Raw genomic sequence first — 14,510 nt, 5'->3', positions numbered from 1 at the left:
TAAGCTCAGTGCTCTTTCCATCATACCTTCTACTTAGACTGGGTAGTTCTTGGGTAGACTGGTTCTACTTTATGTGCTTAGGATTTCACTGCATCACCAATGCTTGCTTCCATCTTGTGACAAAAGCCATCAACTACTTCACTGTTCTCTGACTGGGCCACTTGTTCAGTGATTTTGGCCACTGTAAGCAGTTGGAAGGCACTAGGTTATGTGAGTACCCAAGATATAGGCACTAGGAATATATCATATAACTCCCCCCAAATGGAACCCTCTAGTTACCCCAGAGTTGGGAGCAGGAGCTCTGTTCTCTCCTCTCTGTAAGGAAAGAAAACCAATCTATCCAATGCTAGGGAGCTCTGGAAAGATGCCAAATAACACTGAGCCTAGAATTGATGAGGTTCAGAGAATAAATTCAGTTGCAAAGAAAGAGGTGTCTGTGTAGACCCAAAGAGCTGGCCTGGGGAGCCTTGGGTGCCTAGGAACAAGAAGCCATAGATCAGTGGGACAGCTTTACCTTGATGTAGGACCTGCTGTGTCAGGATCCAGAGTCTGCTCAGGAGGGGTCCTCCCTGATCATACCCGAGCATCCAGGGGGAACTGTGGATGGCTGATCATGGCTGGGAGAAGGCTCTGGACTGAAGATAGGTGACTCCCTGAGCAGAGGATGCTCCAAGGAGCATTACTAAGTGTTCATGTCAGGGGTGTTGGAGAGCAGACTGCAGAGAGTAATGCTGTCTTGGGAGATGTGGGGACTGCCATCAATGGAGGTGATGAAGCTGACCTCCTGAGACTGACAGGAAGTTCACATACCATATGGGGGACCTCAGGGCAAAAGCACCCTTCCTGCACCTATGGAACTGAAATCAGGGAATCAATTCTCATTCCACATCACCAGGCCCTTGGATGACTGGAGTTTGTCCATTGCTTATTTGTGGTGATGGTTTTTCTTTTCTCTTAATCAACCTTGTGTTTGCAAAGTTAGAATCAATCTATAGGGTTGTCTAGTGAGGAAACTTGCCCATCTCTCTGCCCATGATTTTGATAGAAGCAAACTGCCCAGGTGCATGATCTGCTGGTTCCTGGGTTCTGCTGGGATATGTGTAACCCTCCTGATAGTCCACAGACACGCAGGATTAGTGTACAGGTCACCTGATAGATTGTGCAAGCTCATTAGATTCCCCAAGTCTCTGTGTCTGGGGGCACTTAGTAAAGGGAGAAGCTTCCTGGCAACTTCTTGTGTTTGGTGTTGAGCTTCTGCCAATGATTTAATGCCCTCCCCCACCCCGCCCTGTTGTTGAATTGGATGATTAAGTGGCGATTTATCAGAAGGTATGGCAGGAAAAACTTGTCGTCATTGCTAAGATCTCAGAAACTAGGTAACCGCAGTTCCTGGCTTAATGGTGATAAAATAAAGGGCATTTTCAATTTTCTTTTTCATTTTCAATTTTTAATGTCTGTACGTCCTGCTCCTGGGCTCCCAGGGAAGCTATACTTTAATATCTATCAAGGTCAACGTGACTTGGCAAAATCTCAGAGTATGGGACTTATTTCTGCCATGAACATACATCATACATCTGATTCGTTTAAAAAATAACAAAAAAGGAGCATTCCAAACACAAAGATAAGAAAAAGAAAAAAAATCTCCCTGGTTCCCATAATTTTTAAAGCCATACAGCCTTGCGTATACTAGAAGCTTAAGACAAGGCCTGCATCTTTCTGAAATGTCCTTTGTCTAATGATTTGTAACTTTTTGATGTATGCCAAATGTTCCCTCACCAGAGCACTCTCTTCTTTGTGAAGATTGTGTATCTTGGGCAGCTCTCCTAGCCTGGGTTCAAATAAAACTCTTTCTTTTAAAAATTCTAAAAGATTTGTTCAATTTGCATCGACATTTCTTGGTATTGTCAGCAGGATGTCAGAGCCATGTTCATGAGATCGCCGGGGGTTCTTCTGGAACTCAGGCTTGGTACCAGCACGAGCCCCTTGTGCCCTTCCAACTTCCCAGCAGCTCACAGGTGTATCAGGTGCGTTCTTCTGCTATCTGAACCTCCTCAACTGGAGTTGATGGTCCTGACTTTTATTTGAGCTGTCGAGGGCTACCAGTAATATCCTCTAGGTGGAGATATCCCAGAGGGGTTGGAGCTGATGGGCTGGTTGTTTTAATTTGGCATTTTGCTAATGGACATTATTAATATAAGGCTTGACTAAATTTTCTGGTGAGAAATATGACAGATTGAATCACCTGGCTCCAAATACAAGGGACACTTACTTGCTCCTTCAGGGAAGATGGTGCTTTCAGGTGACTGGAAGCCTTGGGGAAGTGTCTCTGGAAACTTCCGCAGGCTTGACAGCTAGCACATGGGGATCCTCTCCTTGCAGGTGCTTACTTAAGTGGGAAATTTTCAGTAAGGATAACCTGAGTCTCAGATGGCCTAGATGGGACTCTTTTGACACCTTTGAATTAGTTTTCTTGTGCACAAACTTAGAGAAAGCCAATTATAAGACTAAACAAGCAGAAGCGAGGAAGTCATTTGGTCCAATCAGTGAAGCCCCCAACTTTGGGGCGGAACCAATGACCAATAGAGGTACTCTTTTGGTATCTTTGGACAAAACTGGTCATGTTCTAATTGAAAAATGGAAAATGACTCATTCAAGGATCCATAAATTATAATGTTACCTTGTGATTAGATTTGTTTGACAAAAGAGAGATATTGGGAAATTGGGGTCTGTAATGTCCTCTCCACAAACATGAGTGAAATGAAGGCTAGACTTCAGTTGCATCTTGTTTGTGTATATGTGTCCACATGTGTTATAGATGTGAGATATTTTCTGTACCTCCGGATGGTATTGCTAATAATTCATTTGTAAAAGAGTTCTATTTAATTGGCTTAACGGCAAACACTTGTAAAAATTGGGCACTCTAAAACTCAGAAGAATAAGAACTAATCCACACGTTTTTCAAGTTCATGTGATCCGGGACAATCTTTGATAAATTAAAATTCAAGGGTTTTGGTAAAATACACAAGTCTTTAGAGTTGTCAACATTAAATTTAAAACTTTTATTTTACCAAGGTTCACTGAAGGTCAAATAAAGTCGTTATCTCTGTTGCAATTTGTCAGCGAAAATTACTTAAAATGATGGTTGATTTTGTCTGTCTCATGAAGTATTCATGGGTAATTGTTAAGAGCAAATGGGTTGAATAAATAAAAAGTGTTTTAATAAAGTATAATACTGAAATGTTAATTACTAAACATAGGTTTCTTTGCTTTTGGCTTCTTATCACAAAGAAACTAAAGATAAATTTGGGTCTGCCAATAAACACGTTGTATGTTTTATTGACAATTGTGCTTTGAAAAAATGCATTTTTAGAAATTATGAAATGTCCATAAATTGGCCAATTTAAAGAATTCTGATGTAACAGACAGCTCACAATTGGTTACTACTTAGTTTTCACTGGAAACTGAAGTTTTTAAGAGTTAAAATTCTGATAAATGTGATTGAGATTGTTGGAAATAATACTGAAAGCAACTCTGCATGTAGGAATTTGGAAGATACAGAAGAAAGGTATAAGGAATGAGGATATATTTTTGTTGAGGAAAAAAAATTGTCTTGAAATGAGAATTTGTTGTTTAGAGAGGGAAAACTTAGGACAAACTCTAAGTGGAAAAAGAAAGTTATAAAAGGTTCGAGAAGGAGAATCTTTGGAAAATAATTTTATACACTGTCAGGACTAATATTGCAATTAGTGAATTTTAAAAGGACACTACTATAAGATTGGAATTTGGTTTTTCTCTCTTAGTCTTTTTAAGACTAAGTTTTCCTGGCTTGTTGGTCTGGTCTTGATAAGAAATTCTAATCAAAGTTTTTTATTTCTGCTCAGAAAAAGCAAAGTTCTATGTTTTGTCTTCATCAGTTTTTTGATTACTTAAGAAAACTAAAACTTCTCAATATTTAAAGAGCTGAATATTGTTAACAACTATGTATTCTGTATTTGCTTTTAGACTCTCTTATGGCCACCTTTGTTAAAAAGATTAAGGTTTTCTTTTTTTGGACTAATTAAGTTTTAAGTTCTGTAATGATCTGTAATCCTATTTTTAGGCATGTACTCTAGAAACTTCTGAGGTTTTTAATAAACTACCCTCCAATTCAAATTCTAAATGAAATATTTTTGATTAATTAGGCTTGTTTGTTTGGTATATTAAGTTACATAAGAAGCATTGTCAAACAAATAATGATAAACCTTCTTAGGCTATATTGTGTGGGTAAATGCTATAACTTTTGCAAAAATTCTTTAAAATTCCTAAAGTTTTAATATGTCCTGGTATAATATCATCACTTGAAATTCTACTTATTGAAATGTGGTGTTGAATGTTGAAATTTGGAAATAACCAAATTTCCTTGTCAACTCTATTACAATGCACTCCCATCAGACTTTAACCATGGACATTTTTGAGTCTTTTGTCATTTACAGTTATTGTCCTGATGCTTTTGCAAATCTGTTTCAGCTTCAAGGAGATTCACAAAAAGGACTGTTGATGAACTCAGGTTTCTATATCTTTAAGATCATAAAACTAAACTGGGAAGGAATTTCCAGAACTAATGGAAAAATTACATTCAAACAGAATGGAAATTAATAACATGAGGCTGAGTGAACTGAAAAAGATGATTATAGTTTTTATGAGTTTTGTTTAAACATTGCTCTTTCTCTAGCGTTTGCTCTTCCAGATTCAAGGAAACCTTTTCTCCTAATCCGAGTTAATAGAAATTTGATAAAATATTCCTTTGTAAGCAAATAGAAACATTTATCTTTTCTCCCTATCAAAACCCTCCTGAATTCAGAAACTCTGAGTATTCTTTCTCTCAAGGCAATTATAGTCATTTACATAAATCCAATGAGAATCTGTTCACCTTGTAACAGGACACCATTGAAAACATTGGCTGTATTACCAAGGCTTTAACTGGAATATCGTATTTGAGAGACACATGAGTCGACTCAGATATGATTGGAGAGCTTTAAGGAACTAAGGTTGACTTTATGGAGTCAATAAAGCCCCTTGAAAATGTTGGCCTGATACCTTGCTCATAGAATTCCCAGAAGCCTTACCAGGTGAGTAAAGGTTCCTGGCAGATGCAGGAACCTCAGGATATTTTGGGGACCTCAGGAAGAGAGGAATTCACCCAAAGCTGCAGGTATTGCAGGTGAATCTGATGGTAAGTATTTGGTATAGCTTTTGGCCTCGAGAGGCTATTAAAAATTCAATGTGAAATTCCTTCTAAAAAGTTCCAGCAAAGCAGATTTTTAAAAACCCATTTGGTCAATATCACTATTCTTGCTGTAAATAATTCAGCTAAATTTGTTAAAAATGGACTTTTTTCTTTTTTTACAAAAATGAATTTGTTTTAATTTGGCTATCTTTACAGAAATGAGGGTGCCTTTAGGGAGAAAAATTAAGTTTCAACAACACATCTTTGTAGATGTTCGATTCTAGTTCTGATTAATTGTCTTTGAATGTTTACTGTGTGCCTGTAAAACTGGGCTGGATTCTGAATTCTTCTGGTTTCCTCAAATACCTGGCTATGACCCTCTGAATAAAAGTTTCCAATTTTCTCCCATTCTATTGACTTGGAAGCACTGAGACCTAAAACCGTCTTTTTCCCTAAAGACCTGCAGCCTGAGGCGAGACAACCTGAAGTAAACTTCGGAAAAATTTCTACAACAGCTCAACATATAGATGCAATGATTATTTTCCTTTTTTTGAATCATTCTCAAATTCCTTAGATCAACTGTAGTGAATGCATTTTTCTTTTGAACATCACCATGCTTGATCTGATGATATTTTACTTAGGATTTACAAACTCTAATCTTAAAAGTGGTATTCATGTCTCGTTTTCTCATGTGTTGTCTTTATCGGGTTTTGTGAATGCATTTTTGTAATGAGTTGTGTTGCTTTAAAGGAGCAGGCCTGGAAAGAGAAGCAGATATGCTGAAGGAGCTCCATCTCTTCCTGTTGGTCGTCCTGCTGCTTGTCTGTGCCTTCTTCTACCAGCTAAGCCTGAAGTCCAGCTGCTTCTTCTGCCTTCCTCCCCAACAGTTAGAGCAGGACCCAGGAGCCCTCCTGGGCAATGGGCACGGCATTGTGTTCATAGAGACCTCGGAGAGAATGGAACCAACTCCACTGGTCTCTTGTGCTGTGGAGTCTGCTGCCAAGATTTACCCCAGGCAGCCTGTGGCATTCTTCATGAAGGGTCTCTGCAATACCACACGGCTGCCCTCCAACTCCACTTACCCAGGCTTTTCCCTCCTCTCAGCAATAGACAATGTTTTCCTCTTCCCTTTGGATATGAAAAGGCTGTTTGAAGACACACCATTGCTTTCATGGTACACTCGCGTAAGTGTTCAGAGAATCTTAGAATGTCCGCGTTGGGAGCGACTGCAGACAATGAGTCCAGTCTCCCTTATTTTATGGATTGGTAAACTGAGTGCAAGGGCTCAGTGTCAGAAATGGGACTAGAACCCAGATCCTGGCCTTGATTCTATAGCACTGAGTCCTGATTCAAATAAACAGGAGAGACTTAAGTTAGGTTTCTCTGTAGCTTTGTGTCTTATGCCTCCAGCCTTATTTCTTAGGAATGAGGTTTCTTTTGAGACTATCCTTAACTGAATGAGTTTCTGTGTCTTTTCTGGGGGTATAACCACTTATTTTTCATTTACTTAAACCCATCTATGTAAAACTTTTTTTTTTTTTGCATCTGAATGGGAAACTAGGCAATATTTAATTTGAAAATGATGTGAATAGAAAATTCGTGAAGAATCAGGTGGAGTGCTGCTATATGAGATTGAGTTATATTAAGATATGACCAAGAAACTCCTGGAGCTCTTGAGAATTTTGTAATCTTCCCCTCAGTAACATAGCATAATATGGAAATAATATTTCAAATTAAATATTTCTCTCATAGAGGACCCACGGTCAGATAATGCTTAAGGAAATTACAGTAGAACCACTCAATAACTCCACTATGCAGGCTTTAGCTGGGAATCTTATGAAGACTATAATACAATCTGGAATAAATACACTTACATTATAATGTGATTGTAATTATTTTAGCTACATATCACCTCACTCCCCACCCCCCTACCCCGGCCCCGTCCACGTGGAAGAAAAAGACCTAAGGAAAATAACACAATATCAGGTTGTGTGATTGGATTAAGAGTACATTTAGTGATGAGAACATGTTAATTTTAAAAATAAAATTACTTGGGATCCCTGGGTGGCGCAGCGGTTTGGCGCTTGCCTTTGGCCCAGGGCGCGATCCTGGAGACCCGGGATCGAATCCCACGTCGGGCTCCCGAGGTGCATGGAGCCTGCTTCTCCCTCTGCCTGTGTCTCTGCCTCTCTCTCTCTCTCTCTCTCTCTCTCACGGTGACTATCATAAATAAATAAAAAAAATAAAATTACTTAATAAAACTAAAAAGTAATTTAAAAATTGATATCAAAATAATACCATTTGCTTGTCATATAAAGTCCTTTTTGAGTTCTAATCGTAGGCTAGACCAAATGGCAGCAAACATTTTCACAGTAAAGTGCCAGATTGTAAATACTTTAGGCTTTGCAGGCCCAGAGGCAATAGTGAGGCTATTATGCAGGTACTCGTGTTACTTTCCTGTGGCTGCTGTAACAGATGACCATAAATGGAGTGACCTAAAACAGCAGACATTTGTTCTCTTACCATTATGGAGGCCAGAAGTCCCAAGTCCACATCACTGGGTGGATGTCAAGGTGCTGGCCAGCCCCAGTTCCCAGGGAGGCTCTAGGGAAAAATCTTTCTTGTGGAGATCTGCGCATTTCCCTTTCCTCTCTCTGTTTCTCTCTCTGAACTTTCCCTCTATGTCTTTCTTTAAAGGATACTTCCTTTTTTTTTTTTTTAAGATTTTATTTATTTATTAATGAGAGACACAGAGAGAAGCAGATACATAGGCAGAGGGACAAGCAAGCTCCCTGCAGGGAGCCCGATGAGGGACTCGATCCCCAGACCCTGAGATCACGCCCTGAGCTAAAGGCAGACGCTCCACCAGTGAGCCACCCAGGTGTCCCTAAAGGATACTTCCAATAGCATTCAGGTACATCAGGGTAACCCAGGATAATCTCTCCATCTCAAGATCCTTAATGTAATCACATCTGCAAAGACCCTTTTTGCATATGAGGTGACATTCACAGGTCCCAGGATCTAGGACCTAAGGTCTTTGAGTGGCCATTATTCAGTCTACCATCCTAGGGGGAAGATGCCCTTGCATCTACTTACTGTCAACTAGAGGCATTTTCTGGACTAAGCTCCAGGCCTGTGGGGGCAGTGACCAGTTTTACTCTTGGGCCCATGTGACTTCTAGATCCCAGTGTGCCCATCTCTTCTCCGGAGGAGCCTGGGAGTCTTAAATCGAGGCTCATCAGGAGGCCATGGAACAGCTCGAAAGACAGATTTCATCTGCAGCTGCCAGCAAGGGGTTCCCAACAAAAGGTGGTGATCAGCATGGGCCCCTGGGAGCTGGGGAGCAGGGCGTAGGTCAGGGAGGCAGGCCCTGTGGCTCTCAGGGCTAGCCTGCTAGTGAATGTTCCAGGAGGACTACACCAGCACAGGCAGTGCTTTGGCCTACTTTCCCCACACCTGGGCTAGGTGAACATTACCTAAACTGTGCTTTGCTCCTGGGACAAATAAATCTCTGCTCAAATTGTTTTGGAAGATGCTGCATGTTACCTGCTGCCTTTTTTTCCCCACCTCACAGACCACTCATAGACATGAAGAAATTAAATCCTCTGTAGTTCTAAACTAAAGAAACATTCATTTGATTCAACCTAACATTTTCCAAACTTATTTGAGCCTGGATATCTTTCTCAGTTGGACATTAATGTTTTCTTGGAGCTAATGTTCCATAGAGCACAGTTTAGGTCCTCTGAGTTGCACTTCAATTTTACAAGTGTTGAGTTTTGGGAACAAGTAGGCCCTGGGACACAGAGCCCTAAGGCCCTGCCCCATCTGAGCCTGCAGGGTACTACACCAGGCCGTGTGTCTGCAGAGATCACACCATGATACCTTAGGGGTGCTGGCCCATGGCATGTTCTGCCCCAGTTAGGCCACCTCAGGATAGCTGGGGGCCAGCTCTTGGGGATGGCCCAATGTGCCATCACTTGCTGGTGCCCACTGGGTTTGCTGCACTGATTTGACAACTGTAGCTCTAGGAGATGCCAGGGGTTGAGTACTGTGGGGTGGGGAGGGGCTGAGTAGCATGACCCTAATCCTCTTCTAGTGCTCACCCCCAACGGAGCTCTTGTGTTTTAGGTTGATGTTAGTCCCATGCTCACTAAAAGGCAGATTTTTTCTTCCTCTTGTTCTGTGTGGCTTTTGATATCCTATGTCTCTGGGGCTGTTCACTAACAATCGCCAATTTACAAAATAATCAACTTTACTTATTTCTACTAAACCTTGTTTCTTTTGAACAAATGGATCTCTGGAGCTAGACTGCTTGGGTTCAAATCCAGTCCCTGCCTCTCTCACCTTGGACAAATTACTGAACATCTTATTTCTTTCAGCTTTTCACTTGAAAAATGGGAATAACCATAATGCCAGTGTTGAGTATTTGTGTAGATTATGAAGAGCTTGGAATAGTTTTTGATGCATTTTTGCTCTTATTATTTATGAGGTTTTCAGCCATTGTATATAATTCTGGTGATGTTAATGACTTGTGTAAAGATTTCTGCAAAGTATTAGTTGACCTGCCTGCATTTGACTTTATAGCAGTTTTTTTTTAATAGTAGAGTTTTAAAGAATGTTTATTTTGTCAAGGGCAAATGTTTAAATACAATCCTTTTTTTAATTTTTTTTTTTTATTTATTATTTATGATAGTCACACGGAGAGAGAGGGAGAGAGAGAGGCAGAGACACAGGCAGAGGGAGAAGCAGGCTCCATGCACCGGGAGCCCGACATGGGATTCGATCCCGGGTCTCCAGGATCGTGCCCTGGGCCAAAGGCAGGCGCCAAACCGCTGCGCCACCCAGGGATCCCTAAATACAATCCTTTTTTTAAAAAATGATTTATTTATTTATTTTGGAGAGAGAGAGAGAGGCAAAAGGAAAGAGTTTTAGTAGACTCTTTGTTAAGCACAGAGCCTGACATGGGTCTCAATCCCATGACCCTGAGATCATGACCTGAGCTGAAACCAAGAGTCAGACACTTAACTCACTGTGCCACCCAGGGTCCTTGTTTATGTTTCATCTTTTAATCAACATATTTCAATTCAGAAAAATCTATTTTGGGTGCATCTGGATGGCTCATTTAGTTAAGTGTCTAACTCTTGATCTCAGCTCAGGTCTTGATCTCAGGGTCATGAGTTCAAGTCCCGTGCTGGGCTTCCACACTGGGCATGGAGCCTACTTAAAAAAAAAAAAATCCATTTTGTTTTCTCAATTCAAAATTTTGGCATTCCATTTGGAATGTTGCCATTTATAATGATTAATTTTTATTGCTTTTAGAGCCATTTTCTGTTTTGCTCATGTTTTAGCATTTGCAGTCATCCTTGACTTCTATCTCCAACTCCAATCCAATCCATCTGACCAGCTTCATCTTTACTGTGTGCTCAGAAGCTGACCACTTCCACAGCCTTCCTAACTTGCCTTTGTTCTTCAGCCCTTGCCACCTCCCAAGCCCCACCCCTGTTGTCCACATAGCAGCCAGTATGAACCTTTTAAGACTAAGTCAGGTCACTCCCTTCTTCCAAACCTTCCAAGTAATTTCCGCCTTTACCGCAGCCTGTGTGACCCGCCCTTCCTCCCCACCCATCCCTCTCTGCTCTCATCTCCTATCCCTCTCCTTCACTACTCTGCTTTGGCCACACTGCCTCTTTTCCGTTCCTGTACACAATGAGTGTGCTCCTACCCCGGGGCCCTTGCACTTGCTGTCTTCTACCTAGAACCCTCTTCTCTGAGATATTGGTATAGTTCACTCACTAACTTTATTCAGGTTTCTACTGGAAGCCAAGATAAGATAGGGCTCCACCCTGCCTCCTTATCCAGGTTTTTATCCTTCACAGTCCTTGTGAACACCCAACATATTATGTATTGATTTGTTTATTGTCTATCTCCACCCAGTAGGGATTTTTGTCTGTCTGTTTACTTCTATCTCCTTAGCAACTGTAACAAAGCTTGGCACATAGCAAGTTGTCCCTCAATGAATATTACTAAAAGAATGAATTAATGAAGGAATACATGCATGCCCTTTTAAGATTCTTCTTCTTCTTCTTTCTTTTTTTAAAAGATTTTATTTATTTACTCATGAGAGACACACAGAGAGACAGAGACACAGGCACACAGGCAGAGGGTGAAGCAGGCTCCATGCAGAGAGCCTGATGTGGGACTCGATCCCAGGACCCGGGGATCACAACCTGAGCCAAAGGCAGACGCTCAATGGCTGAGCCACCTAGGCGACCCTCTTCTACCAATTTCTTAAAGAGCACACATATTGGTCTGTTAGATAGTTTCCTAGCTTATTTTTTTCTTTATTAGTTTTCAGCATTTTTAGGGTTTAAAACATTCTTCCTTCACAGTTTCATATTTGTGGTTAATGTACCCCCTGCTGAAAATGCCTCAAAGGGTTTATTGTGAAATCCTTGCTGGATTTCTTCTTTATCATTCTACTGCTTCAGTTTTTTAAAAAAACAAATGCACAAAATTTAAGAGCTGCTAAAATCTTCCCGTTGTTACTGATTGCTGTAAACTTTCCACTTAAAGGCAAATTTGGAGGTGGAGGTAAGTTTGGTAAATTTGCAAAATTGGTCTTTTGTCCAGTTGATCTTTGAGAAGCTGGCTTGCTTCCTTCTCCTCAGCTACCCTGGGCTGGCTTCTCATTGTGACACCCTCCCTTTCCCCTGCTGCTGTGGCTGATTTGTTCATGTTCCCGCAGATCAACACCAGTGCGGAGAGCAACTGGCTTCACGTCAGCTCGGATGCGTCCCGCCTGGCCATCATCTGGAAGTACGGTGGCATCTACATGGACACGGATGTCATCTCCATCAGGCCCATCCCTGAGGAGAACTTTCTGGCTGCACAGTCTTCTCGGTACTCTAGTAACGGGGTGTTCGGGTTCCTCCCCCACCACCCCTTCCTGTGGGAGTGCATGGAAAACTTTGTTGAACACTACAATTCAGAAATCTGGGGCAACCAGGGTCCCAATTTGATGACCCGGATGTTGAGACTGTGGTGCAAACTCAGAGACTTCCAGGAGGTGAGTGACCTCAGGTGTTTGAACTTGTCCTTCCTGCACCCCCAAAGATTTTACCCCATCTCCTACCCAGAGTGGAGGCGCTACTATGAAGTCTGGGACATGGATCTTAGCTTCAACGACTCCTATGCTCTGCATCTGTGGAACTACATGAACAAGGAAGGAAGGACTGTGGTCAGAGGAAGCAACACGCTGGTGGACAATTTGTGCCGCAAGCACTGTCCCAGGACTTACAGGGACCTGATTCGAGGCCCAGAAGGGGGGGCACCTGGGAAGCTGGGTCTAGGTAACACTTAGGGCTGACGCTGGGTCATTGCTGCTAAGTTGTAGATCTGGACACTTCCTAGAGCGGTAGCTTTGTGTTCATGCCCATGTTGCCCAGGATTACAATCAGCTTTCTCTGTCTGTAGTAGAAAAAATCCCCAAAACCACTAGTGTGTAAAATACAGAAGCTTATTTCTCTCTCATGTAAAAGAAGTCTGAAGGTAAGGTGATTGGTGGGGAAGGTACGGTGGAGGAGTATGGCCATCAGGGACCTGGGTTTCTTGCATCGTTTTGTTTGACATTTGTCATCCTTAGTGTCCATAGCCCATGGTCCATACTGCTGCTTGATCTCCAGCCCATTATATCTGCATTTCAGGCAGCAGCAAGAAGGAAGGAGAAGGTGCACCTCCTTTATTTTATGAAGACTTCCCACAAGGACCTTCTAACACTTCCCCTTCCATCTCACTGGTCAGAGTGTAGCTGCAAGGGAGGCTGAAAATTTTAAGGAGGAAGAAAGAGAAAATGAGTGTTAGGAGAGGCAGCTAATGGTTTTGATAACATGTTAAATTTACTTCTGTAAGATTAGTTTTAAGATCTGTTAAAGAATTGACTGGGGAAAAAGGGACTTGATTTCTGGTCTTAATTTTGATATTCATGAATGTATTCAGTCAGTGAGCATTAATTGAGTCTCTTCTGTGTGCTAAGCGCTGATTTAGTTGCTGAAGATACGGTTGGGTCAAACATACAAGATTCTGGGCTGTAGTAGCAAAGTACCATAGACGGGGTGGCATATAAAAAACAGAAATGTACTTCTCACGGTTCTGGAGGCTGGTCGTCTAAGATTAGGGTGCTAGCATGGTTGGCTTCTAGTGAAGATCCTTGTCCCGTGGCGGGGGGCACTTTTCCTGTTGAAGCTTCATGTAGTGGAAAGGGTCAAGGGAGCTCTCTGGGGCTTCTCCCTCCTTTTAAAAAGATTTTATTTATTTATTTGAGAGAGTGACAGAGCAAGCATGAACAAGGTGGTGGGGGGGATGGACAGAGGGAGAAGGAGAAGCAGACTCCCGTCTGAGCAGGGTGCTGATGTGGGGCTTGATCCCAGGATCCTGGGATCATGACCTGAGCGGAAGGCAGATGCTTAACCACCTGAGCCACCCAGGCGCCCCTCTGGGGTCTGTTTCATAGAGGAACTGATCCCACTCATGAGGGCTTCACTTTCATGACCTAATTACCTCCCAAAGTCTCCACCTTCTAATAGCATCACATTGAGGCATGGGATTTCAGCATATGAATTTGGGAGGGACATGAACATTCAGTCCATTGTAGGTCCCTTGTACTTACATCCTTATGACTGGCCACATCGCCCTCTGATAGCCTCTTGCCTTCCCAGGGTGTCTGCTATTCCCTACCCTATCTCAATTGGCTCATGAAAGCAAATTACAAATTCCAGTTTTTATAAACCACTTCCCTTTAATAATCACATAAAAATTTATCTCCTCTTTTTAGGACGCATGAGAATCAATATTTCTTCTACAAATATTCATCAACCAAGATTTTCTAGGACTTTCCTTTTGGTAATTGGCTTTATGATCACAAAAATATGATGTTGTTTTTTAAAACTATATCCCCCCTATCCCCTTTCATTCTGATATTTCCCTCTTTGAGAATCACTGCTAATGACAGTCTTATTAAAAAATATTCACAAATCATGTCACCTGCCCAGCTGTATTTATTCTTGGCTACTTGCTCTGGATTCTTAGACATCTGACATCATGGTCAGATTTTGGGGCCTGCTGTTCCTCCTCACAGCTACTTTCTGAGTGTGTCGTCAGAACCCCTGCTGGTTTTCAGCTCTCCTGATTGCCTCCACAGGTGAGGATTTTCAGGGCCAGCATTTTCAGGAAGGACAGTCACACGCATTGGATCTCCTTTCTACATCTGGAGAATATATGAAAATGTCTTTCCAACTAAGATTCCCAA

At 41.8% G+C, this 14,510-nt stretch overlaps 1 protein-coding gene across 2 annotated transcripts; it reads left to right on the top strand.

Annotated features, from left to right (window-relative positions):
• The first annotated feature begins 1,788 nt into the window (after nt 1–1,788).
• Nucleotides 1,789–14,239, top strand: A4GNT (alpha-1,4-N-acetylglucosaminyltransferase). Of its 2 annotated transcripts, none has more exons than XM_025449023.3 (3): nt 1,789–2,024; nt 5,957–6,390; nt 11,952–14,239. In XM_025449023.3, the coding sequence occupies exons 2-3, from the start codon at nt 5,983–5,985 to the stop codon at nt 12,564–12,566; spliced, it is 1,023 nt and encodes a 340-aa protein (XP_025304808.1). In that variant the 5' UTR covers nt 1,789–2,024; nt 5,957–5,982; the 3' UTR covers nt 12,567–14,239. The 2 variants fall into 2 exon arrangements, with proteins under 2 accessions (XP_025304808.1, XP_025304809.1); XM_025449024.3 differs by lacking the exon at nt 1,789–2,024 and adding an exon at nt 4,174–5,108.
• Nucleotides 14,240–14,510: the final 271 nt, after the last annotated feature.

The sequence above is a fragment of the Canis lupus genome, chromosome 23 (genome assembly GCF_003254725.2).
Source record: "Canis lupus dingo isolate Sandy chromosome 23, ASM325472v2, whole genome shotgun sequence".
NCBI lineage: Eukaryota > Metazoa > Chordata > Mammalia > Carnivora > Canidae > Canis > Canis lupus.
This window is presented reverse-complemented; position numbering and strand designations above follow the sequence as displayed.